This window comes from Glycine max, chromosome 15, assembly GCF_000004515.6.
Source record: "Glycine max cultivar Williams 82 chromosome 15, Glycine_max_v4.0, whole genome shotgun sequence".
Lineage (NCBI taxonomy): Eukaryota > Viridiplantae > Streptophyta > Magnoliopsida > Fabales > Fabaceae > Glycine > Glycine max.
Genome location: NC_038251.2, coordinates 25,470,581 through 25,492,226, shown reverse-complemented (window position 1 = coordinate 25,492,226; position 21,646 = coordinate 25,470,581). Strand labels below are relative to the sequence as shown.

Below are 21,646 nucleotides of genomic sequence, written 5' to 3'. Positions count from 1 at the left end.
TTGAATGAATTATGAAGCTGTTTGTGTAATGTCCTCACTTTCTTGTGAGTGATTCTCGGATTTGAAGTTTGAACTCAATGAAGGGGGAGCATGGCATGCAACGTTACCGAATATAGTCTTCAGCATGTGTGGGCATTTGTTTGCTACACTTCATTTTGAGTCCTGCATATCTCAATTTTAAAATATCTTTAAACTATCATGTAAGGCCGTAATCTGTTGTTTGGGGGCATTTTGTTTTCTCTTCCTGAGCATGCTTCTCCACGGGTCTCCTCACCCTTTTCTGTTCCTCTTCGTTATGTGTCATCATCCCCATTCCTCACCACTCCGTCAAAACCCGTTGAAGTGCAAGAAAATTCATAGTAGCCTTTGTTTTGAATACCGGAACAATCATTCTAGAAATGCAAAGTATCTAGCTATTTTGGAATATGATTTTTGGTAATCTTGAGTAGTTATTTCGAAAAGGATATATTTTTCCTATTTTGAATACATATATACTTCCAGTTATTTCAAAATAGAAAAAGTCATATTTTAAAATAACTATTCCAAAATTTTTTTTATTCCAAAATTGTTATTTTGGAATACATATAACTTTTAGAATAATTATACTAGAATAATATTGTTTTTAAGGAAAAACCGACACGAGAAACTTTAAATTGGAAACTCTCTAATTGCCTCCTTCTTTTACTCCTCTTGTTCAAACTCTTTCTCAAGTTTAGATTTGCGATTTCCTTTCAAGGTGTTGCGCAATTGTGGTGTGTGATACGATGGTGTGTGACGTGGTGGTGTATGGTGCGATAATGGGTGCTTCTTCAATAAGTTGGTGGATCATCACTGTCACGTTCTTTTATTTCTTTAGTTCGTAGATCATCACTGTCACGTTCTTTTATTTCTTTAGTTCGTGGATCTATGTGTTTGTAACGATGGGTGGTGTATGGTGCAATGGTGGATGACGTGATGTGATTAGAGTTTGAAGCTAGTGCAAAGGTGTGTGACGTTGTTACTAGAGGATGTTAAAGGACAGGGCGTAGGGCAACACTAGGCGGGGTGGAGGGCTGGTGTTACTCGTTACTAGAGAAACAAGATAGAAGAAAGAGGACGGAACTTTTTTATCCATTCCACTTCCTTTGGGAAGTGCAAGAAACAAATGTGATATATGTGATATGGTTGGGCCAAGTTGGCAAGAGGATCTTATTTGGTTAAAGGCCCAATATACTTATGTTCAAGACTTTAATCGTCTATTGGTTAAAGGTTAAATAAAGGGGAAATAAAAAAATATTGGTTACTTCATAACTGATAGGATAGAATTGAAAGAAAATATTCAAAAAAAAAAGTAGTGGGATCCAAAAATAAAAAACAAAAACTTATGTGCAATTGAGCAAAGGAATACCTAGAAATACTGTTTGAAATGCAACATAATCAATTATATTACAAATAAGATGTTCATTATAATGATAAAATAATCATAATATTGATTTCTTTTTTTTTAAATTAAATAATCTCAAAAGGTTCATTTTCACTCTATTTTTCTTTTCAATTAAACAATATATATTTTAACCATATTTTTCTTCTTTTTTTCTCACCTAACTATTTCCTCTCCATCCATTTCCTTCTTCTCTACCAAACACAATGTAAAGTTGTAAGGAAGGACTCCCCCTTCCAAAATATTAAAATTAAAAAATATTTTTAAATAAATAATTTTATTTTGATAGTCCCATCGACTTGATTAGGTTAGTAAGTAATTAATAATCAAACAAGTAAGTGTGTGTTTGCACGTAGAAGTCAAACCAAACACAATAGGTAGTTTGGATTGGGTTGTGTTTTATCTATTTGTCAATTCAATCCAATTAAATTTAATTTGGTTGGATTGAGTTGGATTTACCTTTTCTTTTCCAACCTAACACAACCTAATTTTAATTGGATTTGATTGAATTTGATTGGATTTGATTGGATTGGTCATAGAGTTGGACCATTAAAAAAATACTCACATGATTAAGTCTTGAAAAAAATTTAAAAAATTCTAAAACTCAAAAATAGTAAGAAATATTTTTAAAAATCAATTCTGCAATTACTCTTTAAACATAAAAAGATAAACCATAAACCTATAATCAATTTAAGTAACTCATTCATAATGATAAAATATAAAGCTCATAACCTATTTAACAACTCGCGATATTTATGTAGTAAAATAACAAAAATCAAACTAGAACAAGGGTTGAATAATGTGTTAATAAAAAAATAATAATTGTTAGTAAATAAAGATTTTTATCACAAGTTCAGAAGGATAGATATAATGGAGTCATCCATTGATGAGAAAAATAAGTTTAGTCATCCAATAATAATAAGGTGATATTTTCACAAAGGCTTTTTAGATATACACTTGGTGAAAAGGTGGTGCCAAAATAAGCTTAAAAGAATACTTAATAAAACTGCTTGAGAGAGACAAGAAACACTTGATTTATACTAGTTTACTAAAACAAAGTTACATTCATTTCTCTTTTAACAACTGTAAAGGGTTCTACTAATCAAAACATTGATTACAAACAAGCATTCTGTCATGTCACTCCTAGCTATAAAAGTATTCTTTGTCATTTAGGGCATAGACTCTCCTTGAATCTAAGACAACCTAAGTATTGTTTAACACTAAGTCACTCCTAACTTTCACAAACAAAAGTTTAAATGAATACAATGATTCAACAACACTCAAAGAGTGAATAAACAATTATGCTCGAATACAAGTAACTTTGCTTAGCAAAGAGTAGAAAAGATTAAGTGTTGAGTATATTGTCCACTCAAATATACAAAGTTTCATTTTAGAGAACTTGTGCTAGTTTTTCACTTGATAGTTTCCTTGACTCTTGAATATGAAAAAGAGAAGCTTTTTATAGACTTTAGTGAAGGATCCGTTATAGGATCAGTGTTGAGCCTGATATGACTTTTGTCTCACAATTGGAGGCAAAACACGTGGTATGCTCTGAATGGTGAGGATAGGAAAAAAGGTATAGACAACTGCATGTACTTCTCTTTTGCAACGAAAGTGACCTTTGAGGAATATTATGCAAATACCTTATATTCTCTTCTATTATATTCTTTCCTTAAATTTCAAATGTTAACAATTCAAATAAGGGAGACAAAACTAAAATTTGAAAAACGAGATTGTGCACTTCCCATTGTGGCTAACATAGACCTTTAGTACCTTGTTGCACATCACTTGTGAGGATATAAAATAAGTGTATAAATGATTTAAACTCCAGTGGTCATAACCAAGGACAACTCAATGTGAAAAAACTGGTTTTTACAATAAGTGGACGCAATCGATTTAACAGCGCAGTGAACGCTAAGTATGTCTTAATAAAACTATTTTCCATTTTACCTATGAAAGCGACTTACTAGAGTTGTAGATGCTAAGATAATAATGAGTAAGCTCTTTTACAAAGTTGGTCTACTGTACTTAACAACAACTCATTAGTTTGTTAATAATTTATACTTTTGTAAACATCAAAATCCAAGGTATGGTAAATTGTCAAGACCTAACAATTTCCCTCCTTTTGACAATGACAAATAGTATAAATTTTGACTAAAATAAAACATAATCAACATGATAATGAATATAGTAAGGCATGATTATGAGATATGTAGGAGAGCAAATATATATGTAAAGCAATTATAAACTCCCCTTGAGTTCAATAGCTTTAATGCATGGTGATGAGATGAAAAGAAGTCTAATCATGCAAGCATATATATATATATATATATATATATATATATATATATATATATATATATATAATGTAGCAATAGTGGAAACAAACCATTGCTAAAATTCTTCAAAGACCACACACATTTTCATTAATCAAGAATTTCACTTTACAAGATCAAAATTTCTTTTAACCTTCTCCCCCTTTTGTCATTAACAAAAAGATTAAGGGTTCAAAGAAAGAAATGACGACAAAACATCATAGTCACTTTTGAACTTGAGGATCTGGTGGAGGTTGCGTAGGTGGTGGTGGTGTTGGTTCATTGGGTGGTGGTTGTTGGACGAGAACAAGCAGTGCAGGGATAGTAACAGTAGGTGCAAGAGCAGCAACAACACTCAACAATTACATTTGGACTTGTTGCAAGTTTTGGAGCAACACAACACCAAGGTTGGAGAACTGTGGTAATGACATTTTGCATGGAAATCCTGAATTGCTCATTCTCCTGCCTTTAAAGTTCAACAAATGTGTCCATTGTTTGACCTATCATCTCCTAAACTTGACCGCGACTCATAGCAGTGGGGGAAGCATGATTAAAAGGAGTAGGACCTGAACTAAAGGAATAGACAATGACAATGTCAAGTACTTCCTTCTCCCTTGGCGTAGCTCTATTTGAGGTTGTGGACTACTTGGACGCATGTTCTTTTTCTTGTTGAATCACCTCATCAGCTAGAGCTACTTTGGACACCTATGGGGTTTCATCCATAACACGAGTGTTAGTGAGATCAATAATGACCTCATTAATAATATTGTTGTCCATAGCCTTGGCAGAAGCCTCACTTGGGCTATAACAGCTTGCTCCTTTGCAGCTTGAGTGGAAACTCGCTCTTCTTCGATCCTGATTCTTCTTTCTTTATGGGCAACATGAAGCTTAGTCACATGATCTATGAAGTCTTGTCCATCCATCATAGAGAGATCGTATGTAGTCTCATAGAAAATGATGGGAAGGTTCGTTAAGCAATTGGTGAAGGAGTAGCTATCAACATCATTGGTGAAGTATGCACAAGCATCATCGAAATGATACGTCCTAATTGGATGAAGCACTTGAATGAAGTCATGATGTTTAGAATTATCACCTCATCGTAACTAGATGAGGAGGCTTTCAATGTGTTAGCCCACACAATTTAATTCCAGAAGATTTTAGTGTCAAAAGCATCTGGAGCCTTAACCAGCTTCTTCCCACTAGAAAGGGAATTCCAATTTTTGGAATAGTTGACCACATCCACTTTCATTTTTCTTGGGGAAAATTCTTTAGAAAAATAGAGTTTGAATCCCTTTTTCTTGGCAGCATCCCAAACTGGTAGTTGAGGGCACACCTTGTCTACGACAACCTTAATATTGGTGGCCTTTTAGATGTGCAATCATGGTAGATAGGCAGTTTCATGGTTGTAAATGTACATCAGTGCACATAATCCTCCAAGCATGGAGTAGTCTGCCAAGGTGAGGTCCAGGTCAGCTGGGTTAACCAGGAGGCGCTTGGATAAGGGCATCTAGATATTGACCTTTTTCTGAAACTCAACCTTGGGAGGTTCTACCTCGTGTGAAGGGTCCCTCTTGTGCTTCTCAAACAAATCTCGGAGAATACTATTTTGAGTGCTTTTCTTTTCTTTGGACTTTTGAAGATTTCTCCATGCTACCTCTGGTGTGGCCTTACTAGATGGACGAACACACTGTTAGGTTCTAGGAGCCAACCAATGTGGTTGCATCTTAATAACATTCTATTGCATTGGACGTGTCTAGAGAGAGGGATCTAGATGGACTATGGCCTTTGATGATAGAGCCTTGAAGGCTTATGATGGTGTATGCACATAATTATGCTTCGTCCATTCTGGGGCTTGAACAATAATGGACTCTCTAGAGATAGGTTGTCCTTGAACTTCTTCAGAGAAGGGAGATGAGGATAGATGTTACCTTTAATGAATGCCATTAGAAATCTCTAAAGATCTATTAAAGGTTCCTTCCTTTTTATAGAACTTCTGAATCTTTCCAAGTGTGTAAGGGATAGAGGTGGACATTGTTTTGTTGTATTGGGTGGATGCTTGGGTAGAGGAGAGACAAAAGCATCTTCAGTAGATTCATTGCCTGATGGAGATAGAGGAGTCCATTCTTTGTCACCAATAACGGGAAAAGATCACCCTTTGTCACTAATCTTGGGATTAGCTTTGGTGGCTCTAGTCTTGACTTTGCATGGAATAGAGGAAGGAATGACAACTTCTTTTGTTGTAGGTGTTGCTTTGGGTATTCTTGCCTCCTTTGGGGGCAATAACAGCTTGGGCAATGACCTTGATTTTTTGAAAGACAACCTTGACATTGTCCTTTTCATCATCGTCAGTTTCACTAACGTTTTTCTACCTTTGAGGAGTTATCTTTTCTTTAGTTGGACGAGCAAGGGTGGACGCACCAGTCTGCTTGTGCCTCTTCTTCGTTTTATGCTCTTTGGCTAACAATTCCTCCTTTTCCCCTTATGACTATTTCCTTGTCTTTTTTCCTCTTTTGTTGCTCACTCATGATTTTTTGGATCTTCTCGGCAATGCCAAAGTTGTGTAGGCCCTTGTCTTCATCAGTGATAACCTTAGTAAGACTTTTCTATTTTCTTTTGTTGATGACCTCCTCATCCCCTTGGGGTACTTCTTTAAGGGATTGATCTATCACAACCTTCATAGCCATAAGGTTGATTTTGTTGAACTTCTGTTACTTAGAAACAAGTAAGCCTTTGATTGTGATGTTGTGTTTGGAGTCCTTGTCCATCTTATAAAAAAACATGATAGACTCCTTGATCCTAGAGAATCTGGTTCATTAATGTGGCATAATATTTGTTGTCCAATCCTCCCAAGCCCCTCAGATTGTGGGTATGTTAATATAAACAATATGTGACAAATCAAAAGGTAAATTCTCCCTTAAATGGAAGAGAACAAACTTGTGTAAGTCTCAAAAACTTATCTTTGACCCAGCCTTGTGGAGAACGCTTTTGTTGAAGATGTTGGCCTAAATCTTTTCCCTTTCACACATCAAGTGGTAGACTATGGTCTTTTGCTCACCGACCTTCTCTACATTCTCTTTATATAGAACCCTAGTTACATGGGAGTCATAGGCCTCTTCCCATCACTAATGATAAGTGTTGCCTTCACGAAGGCATCCAATAGCCTTACTAATGGAGTCATTGGACAGGGTTACTTGGACTCTAAGAACCTTGGATACTATTGCCTTGTTGCTCTGAAACTCAAAATTGTAAAACATTCTGATGAGTTCTAGGTAAATGGTTTGAGATTCATTGAAGAAATGTCTTGCCCTATAGAAGAGAAGTGCCCCATTGAGTTTGAGATCAACTTTTTGAAATAACAACGATCATAAAGGGTTGGATAGTGTGTTAATCAAAGATAATAACTTTTTATCAAGTAATGACTTTAATAGCAAGCTTAGAAAGATAGAAATAAGGAGTCATCCACTAATGAGAAAACCAAGTTTGATGGAAAAAAAATATAGTCGTCTAGTAATAACAATACAATATTCTTACAAAGGTTTTTGAAAGAAAGACTTGGTGTGAAGACGGTGCCAAAATCCCTTATAGAATTTGTGCTCATTTTTTACTTTAGAAAATTTGTGCATATTTTCACTTTAGAGAATTTGTGCTCATTTTTTACTTCATTGTTTTTCCTACACTTGATTTTGAAGGAGAGATGCCTTTTATAGACTTTAGTGAAGGATCCATTACGGGATCATTGTTGAGCCTTGATATGACCATTATCTCACAACTGGAGGCAAAACATGTGGCACACTGTGAATGGTGAGGATAGGAATAAAGATAGAGACAATTGTGTGTGTTCCTCTTCCACAACAAAAGTAATCTTTGATAGATAGAGTATCCTTCTTCTATTTCTTTCTTTGATTGCTGTATTTTTTCTCAATATTGTTAAATACTCAATAAGAAGTACACTAAGGAATTGGATTTCCTCTTGCACGAAGGTAGTCTCGACCGATGAGCCAAACAAACATTCTCACACATGCAATCAGACTTATACGCATCATATTTGATAAATTAATATGAATGAGACAAGTCATTTTTTATTATTTATATTAAGTATTTCTTTGTGTTTCTTATTCATTAATAAATACGTAACAATAATAATACGTGTCTTAATGTTCTTATGGACACCATACGAGACACCTCAAATAAGACAATTAATTAATAATGTTGACGTATCTATGATTGTATGTACAAAAGTTCCTCTTGAAGTACTTGAAACACACTAAGAAGGGGGGGGGGGGGGGGAGAGATAAAACTTGGTCTTTCGAAAACTTTGAAATCTTTTATCAAACATATATCAATGGACAATGGGTTTCAATCAAGAGTTTGCAATCACTTTGAGCTTAACAAACCAGTTCGCAATCACTTATAAAGATGAACTATTTATATAGAAGCAGTAAAGAAAACATCAAGATTTTATACTAGTTCACCCTAACTCTTGGGCTGCATCTAGTTCTCCTTCAAACCTTGAAGGGTTCCACTAATCAATTCTTTGAATAGCAACTTGCTATACGCATCAAGTTTTCTTCAGATCTTGGCTAGTGAAAAGCATACAGTCTATTTTTGTTGTATGAATATAACTAGTTCTTTATTTCAGACTTGATTGATCAATAAAAACAAAGTGAAAAAATGGTTGGGTTTTAAGCTAATCATAATAACAAGCAATGAAGCAAATCTTCATCTCACCAAGATTGAAATCATATGACAGTAATGCAAAAGGCATAGAAATAAAGGATATATTATTTCCACTCATCACAATTGTCAATTGTCATTCTTATTTTGGGGGTCTAAAACCCACTACCCAATTGCAATCCCTTTGTTATTATGATACACAAGATGTAATGGCAGTTGGATGATTTTAATTTGAAAACGAAATGGATTTACCTGCTGGGCAATTAATCGAGTATATCTAGGCGTGGTCCTCAGCTTTGTTTATTACCAAGTACCTTGTAAATGATGTGTACTCTCAAGCAGTTGAAAATCAAAGCGCCAATCAACAATATCACAAAGGAACACCCTTCCCACTATCATAGGCCATCTTCAAGTGGTTATCCAGAGGTAAGTTCAACAGAACAATGACATCAGTTTCAAAACACCACTACTACTACAACATTCAATTTTCAAAACTCTGTTACAAATGTCAATTACTAAAGATTGGACTCCTAAAAAAATCCCACTCCCACCCCATGGAACATTTCTAACTCATCATGGTGCCTCTTTCGAGTGTTAAAGAAAAGAGAAACATTACCATCTCGTAACTACACTTTGCAAGAAAGATCCCAGTTCCATTAAGATAAAAATATTACATCATCAGACATATTACCATGATATTTACCCAGCAACTGCAGTAACAGATTCTCCACAACCAATCCCTAACAAGAATGATCTTTCCTCACACTGCTAGAAATGCGATTACAAATCATGCAATTAGGAAAGCAGAAACCACAGGTATCAATGTATTTGTCCTATTCGTATATTTGCATAATTGTAACATGAAATGATGGAATTATCATACCAGAAAACATTTCATCAGAAAAGCAGTGAAATTTGATGCACAATTTCAATGCCCTAAGCATTTCCAAATGATAATGTCTCCAAAAAATCTCCCCCAAACATCATTAGCTACATAACCCTTTTTAAGCATTCAAACCCTTATGTAGAAGTTTATAACCTTTCCTTCAGCAGTGTATAAAGACTCAGATATAGAAATCAGGGTCAACTGAACAGTTGATTTGCAATTTTATACTTGTGAATCTAGATAATCCGAGACTAAGAAGACTTCTTAATGCAATGATTGTTTTTCCTTTCATTTTTATTGTTAATTTACACCAGCCTTATGCTCACACTCTGCCAAATAGGTGAAACTTGAAAGAGAAGGATAAATACTACAAAGTATTTGTTTGGCTGAATGATGTGAAAACCTATTTGGACAAATTATAAGCTTCTTAAGGTTATTTTGTTCATAAAACACTTTCACTTTCTCCCACTCAACTTGTGCTATGACAAAATGAAAATATACTAATATACTAAAAGTATCTACTTGGTTGTGCCATTGGCTGCATTTCTCAGGTTCATTTGCTGAACTAAATTGATGGTACAACTCTAAATGTAGAGATAAAAAAGGAATATTTCTCCCTCCTCTCACTCTCCAAACAGTGTAATGCAAATGCATGTGTAATGGCCACATCTTCTTCACCGCTCTTTCATGCATATTTTATTATTTTAACCTTTTTTTCATATCAAGTGTTAATTTACTTCCAATAAAGTCTAATAATTGATGTGAATAATGAGGTGTTGCTTTCGATTCCGCATCCTACTACATTTAGATCCAGAAGATGCAAATGGCTCTCATCTAACCATAGGATAGGGAAGGGATATTGAATAAACTCGTCCTTAATTACTTTTCTTTCTAAAAGTTGAAGGATTTGTTGATCTTCATATAAATGCTATCACATGAATAATAGTCATAAACAGTAACAAAAGCATGAAAATGAATTTCACAATAAATAGAATACCAGACAAAGATTTGAAAGAGTGAAAATAATTATCCTCGCATCTTCTGGGTTTATTTTACAAATTGAAAAGTCAGAAAATATACAAAAGTTAGATCTAGCAAAGAAAATGTCAACGGCTAAGTATGACGAAGACCAACCTAAACCACCTAAGAAATCTCAACAATTAAGACTCCTACTAGATTATTAATAAAAGGATGTGAAATCTGTCATTCCATACCAGTACCAAGCTACCACTTACACTAAGATTCCTACTTATGAGCAAGTTTATATTTTAAATGATAAATCACACATGACACAACAATCAGAATCAGTTGTACAGTTCAAAGAAAATGAATAAAATTATTTCACCAAAATGGAAAAGAGAAGGGATAGGCACACACCTATATACTTTTACCCTTTTCCATAAGTTTGCCTTTACGGCTTCTTTCTTTTATTTGACAAATATGAATTACTTTAATTAAAGCAGAATAATTTCCAGAGTCCAAGTGGTTCATTTTTTATATGATAATTTTGATACTTATATTCTATAATAGATCTTTCTTCAATTTTTAAGACAAAGTAGACATACCTATCCTTTAAAATGTAATAGTACAACCATATGAAATAAATTTAGCACCTACTCCTTAAGGTCAGCATTGTCAGTTTCCCCACTGTTTGGATATATAACAATTGGTTTTGCAGTCACCTAAAGAAATCATATGTGAATCAAGGATAAGTATTCCACAAAGACAAGTCCCATAAATATAATAATATAATAGCTTATCAACACTGACACGCTCCTTACATGAAAGTAACACAAAAAAAGGGAAAATGACATTATCACCTAACCAACAAGTTAATGTTCCAATCAACAATTAAGCTAGAATGCCAATCAACAATTAAGCTAGAATGCCTTCCAAAAAAAAAAAAACAATTAAGCTAGAATCATCGCCCAACTATATTTTTGTTTATTTTTTATGCCTAAATATCATATACATTAATCCAAACTCAGAACCCAATATTAATACCCTAGTACCTATTTGTGAGGCAGATTCTAAATAGATGTGGATCTTTTTAGCTTAGTCATAATAATATCTATAAATAAATTTTGAGGGAAATAAAGAAGGGGATCTCACACACTTACCATGAGTTCCTAAAAAATTCTTTAATTTGGATGAGACATCCACAAGGAACCTGATCAATTGGAGAGTGGATAGAATATAAGCCTCATGTATTCAGCCCATATGAGTTTAACAAAAGTCATTTGACTAGTCACCCAAATTTTATTTTATTTATATTTGTATTTTGCATTTTATATATACAGTAACATTTGAAGCTTAAGATTCTTTGTCTGACATGTGTAACTTACAAGTTTGCTCCATCGCATATAGCTGACCCCGAACGAAATTTCGTGGCAGACATGGGCACTAAACAAATTCAAAAGCACTGGCAAATATGAGGATGGATAGTTCCATACATCTACCCCACTACTTGACACTACACTTTCAACTCATGGCTATGGGCACACTATGCTTTTTCTATGCTACTTTTGTTTCTAGTGTGTCGAGGAAAAATGCATGTCAATTTGGGGGGCATCTTAAATTTTGTTCAATTTGTTAGACATCTCATTCGAATAGATACTTTGTTCAATTTAATAACCGGCTGGTTGTTACACAATATACACATTTGATCACAAGATGCATTAAAACCCCCCTTTTTTTAAAGAGGCCCTCTCTACTTGGTTCTATGTACATTAAACACATTATTACTTGCACACAAAGAATGTAGAAAACGTAATAAAAAAAGATTTACAAAGAAGATTGTGATTATGACATAAAAGTAACACCTATACATGTTCTGCCAATTATGACCCAATATGATTTCACTAAACGAAGTAGTTAACTTCTCATTGTGAATTTATGATCAAGATTTACTACCATGATAAATTTGTGACCCACAATATGATAACATTTTTCATTTTTTTTCTTAATATCAACACCTAAGCCTAAAAATTAGTCCCATTTAGTTGATTTGGGTATGATAGAATGCCTTATCTAAGAGAGATGGAATCATGCAAATGAGACCAAAGATCAATGACCCTGCTTGTGTGAGTCAGTTACTACTTATTAGTAAGCAGAAATGAACCCCGTTAGAGGTATCACCATTCACCAACTCAAAAACATAACTCTCCTAAAACAATTTAAGAAGGACGCCAGAGTATTAGAAAGGAACAAAGTTTAAGGAACTGCAGCTCACTGCAGTTATTTTTCAACTGCAGGGTATCCAATTCCCATTTGAACAGGTTCAAACAAGGTAAATGAAATACCAAGCACTAGGTTGTGTCCTCACAGTTTGAAAATCAAATTACCAGGCAGAGTTTTGCAAATAAGAACTCGAGACACACCCATATAGCCAAAGTGAGTAATAAAATATGAAAAATCAACATTCATACAAACTCAGCCGTGAAGATGATTCAGGCATAAACAACGAATCACAGAACAACGAGGGTAATGATATTCAAAGTTCAAACTTGGTTTAAAGTAAGAGAACAACGAGGGTAACGAGGCCAATGAGTACCACACGAGCGATGACAAAGAGGAAGCGACGCGGCAACGTAATGCGGAGAGTAAGAGAGCGGTAGCAATGCGACGGCGCAGAGGCATAGAGGAAGAGAGTGCGTAGCAAGAGTGTAAGAGATTGAGGGTTCTTTGTGAATTTGAGGCTCCTGAGTAAGAGATTTGGAATTTTAATCTAAGGGTCAACATCGATTTTGAGTAAAAACTAATGTTAACTGAGCATTATTAGAATCTTGCGTAAAAATACAAAAATAAAGAGTAATATCAAAGACACGATTAAAAACAGTCATAAAGATGACAGTAGTTATAACCTGATGAAAGTTTAGACCCACTTGAAACATAAAAGATAACAATCAACTTAAAGCTAAAAAAAATCTTTATATATATCATGGATGCTGCTGATTGAACTTCTCCAAGGTAAGAACAATTTTTATAAATTCAAAGAAGAAACTAACATACTAACATTCAAAACTCAAAGTCCTTTTAGAAACAATCTTATACTAAATGATTTTAAACTTATACATTAGAAAACCTCACATGAAAAGTGAATGACAAAATCAAACGGTTTACCCAAAAAGGAACCACTTTTGTATCTCTAATTTTTCAAAGGCATGGAATCCACACACACAGATAGAAAATTACAAAAAAATCAAATATTAGTTTTTTTGGGAGGCAAATCAAATAATAATTTGATAGAAAAAAAGAAAAAAAAATGAGAAAGAAGAAAAACTCTCTTGGCCTAAGATATTTCTGTTATTTACAAAAGTCTAGTGAAACAAAAAAGAAACACAAAAAGTACAACATCACTCGTTAGTAGAAATGATTCAACACAAAACCCTCATTTGTTGTCAAACGAAACCTGCACCGCACGGTATTTGCTATTGAACCTCATCCATTCTTGTGAAAAAAGAAGATTGAGGAAAAGTGAAAGATAAGAGAAAAAGGGAAGAAAAAAAAAATAAGAGAGGAGAACAAATGAAGAAAGAGAAGGAGAAAAAAAGATGGAGTTGTCATTACCATCAGTGAGGGAGCCGGAAGAAGGAGATGAGCGAGTTGGAGCTGACTCAGGCGTTGGGCTTGGTGGTGTACTGGTGTCGGTTTCCGGGGGTTTGTTGATGGAGAATTTGATGGAAGTAAGAACAAAACGTTTCAACAGAGAAAAAAGATAAAAAATTTGAAATTCAAAAAGCTGTAAAAAAAAGAAGATTGACGGTTGCTTTTATTTTATTTCTTTGCTCGAAGGAGTTGTGGGAGTGAATAAAAGAAAGGTTTGAGGAAGTGGGTGATATGGGAAGATAGAAGAAGAAAAAGTGGAAGAGAGAGAACAGGAGTGGGAGCAATTTAGAATTTCGGTGGGCATTTTCGGGAAATTACGGTCTGATAAGGACACAAATTTGATGTTAGAGGCACACGTGTTTGACTCGCAATCCTCAGATTCAATGTCTTGCTTCTCTTACCAGTTTCCACCTTCTTGCATCCTTCTTCTGCAATTCTAAGATTTACACGTTCCCTAAAATCTGTTATCATAATATGTCACTGCTTTTTCACGTCACTTGTGTGACTCTTCAATTCCCACAAGAATCACCTTCCCTGTCTTTTAGCCACTGCTAAAACTGGTACTTTTCCCTTTCGCCCCCTCAGAAAACAACACATTTAACAGATTTCACGCCACCAACCGTGTCTTTGTACAGCATACCTTTTGATCATTCGGTATGCAATTCCAATCTCCAAACTCGGATCCATCTTTTACATTCTTCAGATCATAGAATCTAATATGGTATGCAGTTTTGAAAAAGAAAAAAAAGGAGAAAAATTTGATCTTTGTGTGATTGTGTTAGATTAGATTTTATTAGATTCATTGTGTAGCCTAGAACCCTCATGAATTAGAATGCAATCCAAGAGTTTGAGCCTGGCTCCAGCTCTGACACTCTTCCCAGGCTTGAAACCCCCTCACAAAACCCTACTGTTCCACCAAATCTGTGTTCTTGTTATCACATTCCTTGCATATGCTTCCTTCCATGCCTCTAGGAAGCCCCCCAGCATTGTCAAGAGTGTTTTGGGGCCCACAGTTCCATCTAATGGAACTCAAGTTTCCAACTTGAGTTCCATTGATGCAGGGTGGCCCCCTTTCAATGGAACCCGGGGCACTCACCGGCTCGGAGAGCTCGATCTCGCTTTCCTTACTTCCTACTCCATTGGCATGTATTTGGCTGGCCATGTTGGAGATAGGATTGATTTAAGGTTGTTCCTTGTATTTGGGATGATGGGTAGTGGTCTTTTTACCGTACTTTTCGGGTTAGGGTATTGGTTGGATGTTCATGTGTTGGGGTTTTTTGTTGGTGTTCAGATTGTTTGTGGAGTTTTTCAGTCAATTGGGTGGCCTTGTGTGGTTGCAGTTGTGGGGAATTGGCTAGGGGAATCAAAGAGGGGCTTGATAATGGGGGTATGGAACTCACATACCTCGGTGGGAAATATCATTGGTTCAGTTGTGGCTTCAGGGGCATTGGAGTTTGGCTGGGGTTGGTCATTTGTTGTGCCTGGAATCCTGATCATTTTGGTGGGGATTTTGGTGTTTTTGTTTCTTGTTGTGAACCCTGAGGATATGGGATTCGTGCATCCTGGAATGGATGTCGAAATGAGTGTTGAAATGGATAGTGCAGAGAATCAGCAGAAAGTGGAAGCAGAGGAAGCAAAGCTTATTGAGTCCGATAATTCAGAATCTTCATCTGCAATTGGGTTTTTGGAGGCATGGAAGTTACCAGGAGTGGCTCCGTTTGCTTTCTGTCTCTTTTTCTCGAAGCTCGTGGCTTACACTTTCCTGTACTGGTTGCCCTTCTACATAAGGCACACAGGTAATCATTATTATTATATTACATGAAAAATTATGATATATATAGAGTTGCATTGCCTTTTATCTAACATCAGCATGTTATTCATATGCGAAGAATTTATTACTAGTGTCTTCATATTCCTGATATATTGTCTCAAGGTTTTGTCACTAGGAATTTGGAGTGCTTGTTTGGTAGGACTGTTATGTGATGTGTCTTTAGGCAGATATGAATTTGTGTGACAGGTATTGCATGGTGTTTTATTAGCATGTATGGTGCAATTTGAATCTGGAGAAATAATTGTTTATTTTTCAAAAGCTCTCTCAGCTAGCTGCCAAAAAATAAGTGATTATTTCTCCAAAATAAACTGAACAAGTCAAGTAATATTTATGTCATGGCAGTTTCTGTAGTGTGTAATTTTTGTTTTGTTCTTTGAGAGAGAGGCTGTGTTAAGGCTTAGGCCTGTGTATTGTGCTTTCTGTTCTACAATTCTGGTTTGGTCCAGACTTTTTTTCTATAAAAATATTCAGTTTTTTTGTGCAAACTTAAGTCCAACATTGTCCATATATCTCTTTACATGATCTTTACTCAACTGCAAATTTGGTTTTCATTGCAGCTGTTGCAGGTGTGCATATGTCTCACAAAACTGCTGGGTTACTTTCAACCATATTTGACATTGGGGGAGTCCTAGGTGGAATCACAGCTGGTTTCATTTCTGACTTGATTGAAGCGCGTGCTATTACTTCAATTCTATTCTTGTTTCTATCAATTCCTGCTCTTGCTTTGTATCGCATTTTTGGGAGCCTCTCCATATTGATCAACATCATTTTAATGTTTCTGTCGGGATTTTTGGTGAATGGTCCATACTCACTAATCACAACTGCTGTGGCTGCTGATCTTGGTACGCAAAGCTTGAATTATCGAAATTCTCGGGCTCTTGCTACTGTTACTGCAATCATAGATGGCACTGGTTCTGTTGGAGCTGCCCTTGGTCCCCTTTTGGCAGGATATATTTCAACTAGGGGATGGAACAGTGTCTTTTTTATGCTCATTCTGTCTATTTTCTTTGCCGGTTTATTCTTGATTCGTATAGCAAGAACTGAGATAAGAGAGAAGCTTTCAGGAAAGTGATTTTAAATATTATAGAAACACACACGTTTGAATATTTAGTTAGGCCCTCTATCGACGGTACCTTTTACCACACAGGAATTAGCTATTGTTGCAGAAATTGTTTAAAGGCTTCAGTTAATGTTTGTCATATGCTCATTCTTTATTCACTGATTGTAAAAAAAAAAAAAAAAAAAAAGAACAAATGTATAAGATTACGAATGTTGAGGGTGAGATAATTCAACTTATTTTTGGTATTTTACTTTTTAAGTTTGTGTGGGAATGTTGATAGCTTCTCTTTGGCCCCATAACAAATGGTTTGCGGTATGAGGGACTAACATTTCCTTGTCTCTACAAAATATCAATTACCACTACTTTATGTTTCAGTAACAAACATGATTCTTGTTTAATTTTTTATCAATAATAATTAAGAACACCAATATATAGCAAAAGATTTAAGGCATGTGTAGCTTTTTTTGGTCTTATTACACAGATTAGACCCGTGCGAAGGGACATCTGAAATGAGAAGCTTTGACCCCTGTAATCAGTTATTTACATTAAAAACCCATGATAAATAAAAGTAGAATGTTGCAATAATAATATGTACAAATCATATCGTCCCAGATTACATTATTTTTCTCCTCCAATTAGTTGTACTCTCACTTTCCTAATTACATTGGGGAAAAAAAATTATAACGATATAATATTTTTTAGAATTTTGCCTTGTTCTTTGTCCATCCTCTGAAGTCAAGGACTAGGTCAATCTCCACTTGGTTATTTATGTGTGATGGATATGAATATCTGTACATGATTACAGCTCTAAAAAATCAGCTATACTGTTTATTTGCATACAAAAATGCTTTATTGTTTTAGCAGGCATTTAAGATTCTGAAGTCCCTCTGCAGATATGCTTCTTCTTACTCGTGTTCTTTCCACAACCACAGGTGGTGGAGGATCTAAGTTAAAACACACCATCACAACTGTCAAGTTATCTGTTGATCCTCTCTTGCTTGCTTCCTGCACTATTTCCTTGCAGCATTGTTTCTCATCATTGTGCTCTTGAAGCCTCCTTCTAGCAAAATCTACAGCATTTTGGCTACTAAAAACATCCCATATTCCATCACTAGCAATTATCAAGAATTCATCTTCTTTGGTCAATGTCATCAATTTAAGTTCAGGTTCAGCACTCAGTGGTCCTCCTCTTTCACTCATTTCCTTCATTCCTTCAATGTGCCAGTCTCCAAGAGCACGAGTGACACCTAACTGGCCATTCAGGTAACCATCATCAATGAAGCCACCTAGGGACTCAACTCGTGTCCTTTCATTGATGCAGTTTGGCCTATGATCTTTGGACATTTCTATGGCCCTTCCATGGTGGGACAAAACAGCTCGGCAATCTCCAGCATTGGCTACAAGTAAAGACCTGTACAAAATAATGAAAAGAGCAATGTACATAAGCAACAAATAATGAGACTAAAAGAGGTGCAAAAGTAATTGTGATTTTGTATTTCTGATGTGTTGCCTATAAAGAACAGGAGAGGTCTCTCCTCTAAAGGTTTCTCCTTCACAAAGTGTTTCTCCTTTCACACACTAGCCATCCAATTCACAGAATGAATCCCTCTTACCTTATTGATCTAACCAATCCTTTCTAACTAACTAGCTAACGGATAAGTGGTTAATTGCTATCCTAACAGGGAAGGGGATATAGAGTAGGCATAGATACAATAATAAATCATGCAAGAAATAATGTTGATGATATCTGGCACCTCATTTGACTTGAATGCTAATGTGCCATTTTCACAGCTACACTTATTGTATGAAAAGATAATATATCCCACAGTTCTGAAGGACAAAGAACAGTGGAGACAAGTGCTCACCTTCCAAATATAATTGCAGTTATTGCAGTTGTACCAGAAGAAAGGGAAGGCTCGTGAGAGGATGTTTTTAGAAATGCAGCATCAGTCTCCACAAATGACCTTTTGACCACCTTCTCAAGCTCCAAAGGAAAGTTAACATCCTCAACAATAACTCTTGGCAGATTATCACGGACAAATTGTGCAGCACTCTTCCCTCCATGTCCATCAAATACCTGCACATTTGACCATTTTCATATTACATGTCAAACCCTGATTAAAGGTTGCAATTGCATATCCTCCTATGCAAAATCACTAAAAGATGCTTGTCCTCTTAGATCATTATTTTCCCACATTTTGTCAAGTCAGACTTTAAAATGGTTATACAACTGTAACTAGGAAAGAGGACAATGAAAAAGATGAGAGGTCAGATCTCAACATTAATAAGTGAATATAAGCTGCAAGGATTAATGGAAAGATGAAATCTAATTGCACCATAGAATATTTTCTGGTCAATTAGTCAACAATAAGAAATTCCTTTCTTTTAACTTAATCATCAATTGATGCAGTAAACCCTTCAAGACTGGCTTGCTAGTCTAGATACAGTAATGGATCAAGAATGTTTAAATTATCCATGTATTATCACATAAAAGCAAAATGGTGGTAGAAGAATTGAAACGATAAATTGAAATTCATGACAGTAGGCAATTAGCACAAGGGGGTAGATGGCTTACACCATAAAAGGAAACAGCCTCCCCAGAAAGTACATCATAATTAAACTTCTTTACCAAATCTCCAATGCATATGTGAGTATCCTCCATGTAAGGACGTTCTCCAATATCAGACCACTCTCCAGACCGAAGAGCTGGAACAAAATTCATCAGATTCTGTTTCTTGTCTACAACCACTGTGTCCTCACATATGCTTTCTAGCTAAATGCAGCACAGAAGAAGGCAATTAAGATGATAGAAGCAGAAACAGTGGAGAAGTTAGGAAATTGAATCTGCTAAGCAAACTCAAGAAAGCAATAAAAAGTAAAAGAATTTACTCTGAGTACATACACAAAACACAACATAACAGAGAGCCAAAAATGGGGTTGTTTTTAAAGCTTATTCCTCGAGTTATTTCCTTTCATCTCAAAAAGGTAAACTCACGGAGAACACCAACAAATTCTGTGGGCAACAATTAAGTACAAAAATGAATGCAACAAACGAAGACAATTTAATTGCCAGCTATGCAAGCTGATTCAGTCGGCAACACAATCAATTATTTCACAAAGTAAGCTACAGTGTATCCATGCCGACTAAACTAATTTCTGTCACAACCACTTCTAACTAACACCATCTAGCCTTTCAAAAACACATGCGAGAAAATCCATAATTACAAAACCCCGAGATCAGATCATTGCTCAAAGATTCCATCACAAGAGAAAATTGGTTGTTAGGAAAAAAGTTTACATTTACTGTCCAATATTTTTGTACCATCCAATTCCAAACAAATATTACTAGATTAGACACACACCATATATCATAGTCATGTTTCATTTGCTAGGAAATTTTCTTCCACCAAGGAAATATTATAATCGTTGATGAAAAGCATTAGATACAAACCAATGTCAAATTCAGAAAATTCATGTCTTCACAAAAAGGGCAACAACAAAAAACCAAAAGAAAATTGGTAAAAAAAAACGAAAGAAAGATGAAAAACACTTTTCAAGACATCTAAAATACAATTGACCTTGACTAAAAGAGTTTCCACAAAACTACCACACATCACAAAAAAAAAAAAAAGAACACAAGGGAGAAAATTGAGATAGAAGATCTCAGAGAGAAAAACAATACTTACAGGAAAGGAATTTTGAACACTGATGTTGGTGGTGTCATCACTTGAAGTTCTGAGGAAAGATCCTTTTTTGTCCATGTGAGTCTTGAGCAAAAGGTGGCAATGTTGCAAAGGCCATGAATTGGTTGTGGTGCTATCCATCATATCTTTCTCTTGGTCCTTCACACACATGGTGGCAAAAACAATCGTGGGGTAGGAGCGGCTCTTTGTTGATGTGGAAAGTAATAGTAATAGTATAATAAGACTGATCTTGATCTTGATGCAACTTTGTGTGTGTGGTTTGTGCTAGAGAGAGAGAGAGAGAGAGAGAGAGAGAGAAGGAAGATTCTTAGGATATGTTGTGAAAAGTTGAGAACAAAGTGATATATGTTTATAGAGTTGTTCTTGTTGTTTAGTGTCCGTAAGAGGGAGACGAACGTTGAGGCTAATAAACTCCAGAATTTTCTGTGGAAAGCGTGGCTGAAAATCCGGTTACATGGTTGCTGCTTTTATCACGCATCTTCGTATCAAAATAATATTACTCACATGGTTGGAATGGAATTATGGAAAATGGGAAATGGTCCTTGTCTCTGCCTACCTAGGCACTAGCATCATTCCCTTTTGATACAAGAAACAAAAATAAAACATTGAGAAAATATTTTATATTCTCAGACTATTGTTCAATAACTAACAATTCTACTCAAGGAAAGTTTTGATAAGAGAGAAGATAAGATTAACCATCAGTTCCTATAATTACACTAAAATTCATATTTACCATAATTTCTGATTAGTTGATCATCTAATTGTTTTGAGAAAAATATACTAACCCTTCTATGGTTGGCTTTGATTATATTTGATGGCTCTTTCATTTTTTTAGATTATTTTAAGACCCTAAAGAAGATCGGTGTAACATTTTTTACTCCTAAGGGGTCAATATAACGAAAACTCAAAAATGAAAAGATTAATAAGAGCAAGCTTCAAATGGGTTAGCGCATAAAAGGTGTATTCTAAAACATTTTTTAGCGCAATTTTTTAATATATTATTTAAACTCAAGAAATTATGTGAATTTTTTTTATTTAAAAACATCCAAACATAATTTCATAAATCTTAGTAATTTTAATAAATAAAAAAAATATGTTATTAATATTTCCATTTAATAGAATAAAACAAAAAATAAAATAAAAACTCG

General features: G+C 35.1%; 3 protein-coding genes across 16 annotated transcripts; 1 reads left to right on the top strand and 2 right to left on the bottom strand.

Annotated features, from left to right (window-relative positions):
* Positions 1 to 8,039: 8,039 nt before the first annotated feature.
* LOC106796275 (uncharacterized) lies at positions 8,040 to 14,006 on the bottom strand. 11 transcript variants are annotated; one of them, XR_005888712.1, is made up of 5 exons: positions 13,865 to 14,006; positions 12,849 to 13,744; positions 11,641 to 11,698; positions 11,416 to 11,465; positions 8,040 to 10,977 (listed from the first exon to the last, which is right to left on the bottom strand). XR_005888712.1 is itself a non-coding variant. In XM_014767881.3 (5 exons), the coding sequence occupies exons 1-5, from the start codon at positions 13,865 to 13,867 to the stop codon at positions 10,931 to 10,933; spliced, it is 306 nt and encodes a 101-aa protein (XP_014623367.1). In that variant the 5' UTR covers positions 13,868 to 13,995; the 3' UTR covers positions 8,040 to 10,930. The 11 variants fall into 11 exon arrangements, 1 of the variants encoding a protein (XP_014623367.1); XM_014767881.3 differs by having other exon boundaries at positions 12,849 to 12,996; positions 13,865 to 13,995; XR_005888715.1 differs by lacking the exon at positions 12,849 to 13,744 and having other exon boundaries at positions 13,865 to 14,002.
* Positions 14,007 to 14,290: 284 nt separating this feature from the next.
* Positions 14,291 to 17,039, top strand: LOC100813689 (putative glycerol-3-phosphate transporter 5). Its single transcript, XM_003546550.5, has 2 exons — positions 14,291 to 15,699; positions 16,292 to 17,039. Exons 1-2 carry the CDS (start codon positions 14,736 to 14,738, stop codon positions 16,804 to 16,806), a joined length of 1,479 nt encoding a protein of 492 aa, XP_003546598.1. The 5' UTR covers positions 14,291 to 14,735; the 3' UTR covers positions 16,807 to 17,039.
* A 268-nt stretch (positions 17,040 to 17,307) lies between these two features.
* On the bottom strand, positions 17,308 to 21,051 carry LOC100813157 (probable protein phosphatase 2C 27-like). 4 transcript variants are annotated; one of them, NM_001253243.2, is made up of 4 exons: positions 20,481 to 20,879; positions 19,370 to 19,567; positions 18,660 to 18,871; positions 17,308 to 18,205 (listed from the first exon to the last, which is right to left on the bottom strand). In NM_001253243.2, the coding sequence occupies exons 1-4, from the start codon at positions 20,646 to 20,648 to the stop codon at positions 17,644 to 17,646; spliced, it is 1,140 nt and encodes a 379-aa protein (NP_001240172.2). In that variant the 5' UTR covers positions 20,649 to 20,879; the 3' UTR covers positions 17,308 to 17,643. The 4 variants fall into 4 exon arrangements, with proteins under 4 accessions (NP_001240172.2, XP_014622851.1, XP_014622853.1 ...); XM_014767365.3 differs by having other exon boundaries at positions 17,358 to 18,205; positions 19,424 to 19,567; positions 20,481 to 21,051; XM_014767367.3 differs by having other exon boundaries at positions 17,358 to 18,205; positions 19,370 to 19,563; positions 20,481 to 20,618.
* Between the last annotated feature and the right edge of the window lie 595 nt (positions 21,052 to 21,646).

Excerpts from the sequence above, each read along its gene's own strand:
- LOC100813689 (XM_003546550.5), top strand. The coding sequence starts at position 14,736 with ATGCAATCCAAGAGTTTGAGCCTGGCTCCAGCTCTGACACTCTTCCCA. Across the intron at positions 15,700-16,291 it reads CTTCTACATAAGGCACACAG|CTGTTGCAGGTGTGCATATG; the intron begins GTAATCATTATT and ends TTTTCATTGCAG.
- LOC100813157 (NM_001253243.2), bottom strand. The coding sequence starts at position 20,648 with ATGTGTGTGAAGGACCAAGAGAAAGATATGATGGATAGCACCACAACC. Across the intron at positions 18,872-19,369 it reads AGGCTGTTTCCTTTTATGGT|GTATTTGATGGACATGGAGG; the intron begins GTAAGCCATCTA and ends TCAAATGTGCAG. Across the intron at positions 18,206-18,659 it reads ACTGCAATTATATTTGGAAG|GTCTTTACTTGTAGCCAATG; the intron begins GTGAGCACTTGT and ends TATTTTGTACAG.
- LOC106796275 (XM_014767881.3), bottom strand. Across the intron at positions 11,466-11,640 it reads ATATGCGATGGAGCAAACTT|GTTCCTTGTGGATGTCTCAT; the intron begins GTAAGTTACACA and ends CCAATTGATCAG. Across the intron at positions 10,978-11,415 it reads GAATTTTTTAGGAACTCATG|GTGACTGCAAAACCAATTGT; the intron begins GTAAGTGTGTGA and ends TGATTTCTTTAG.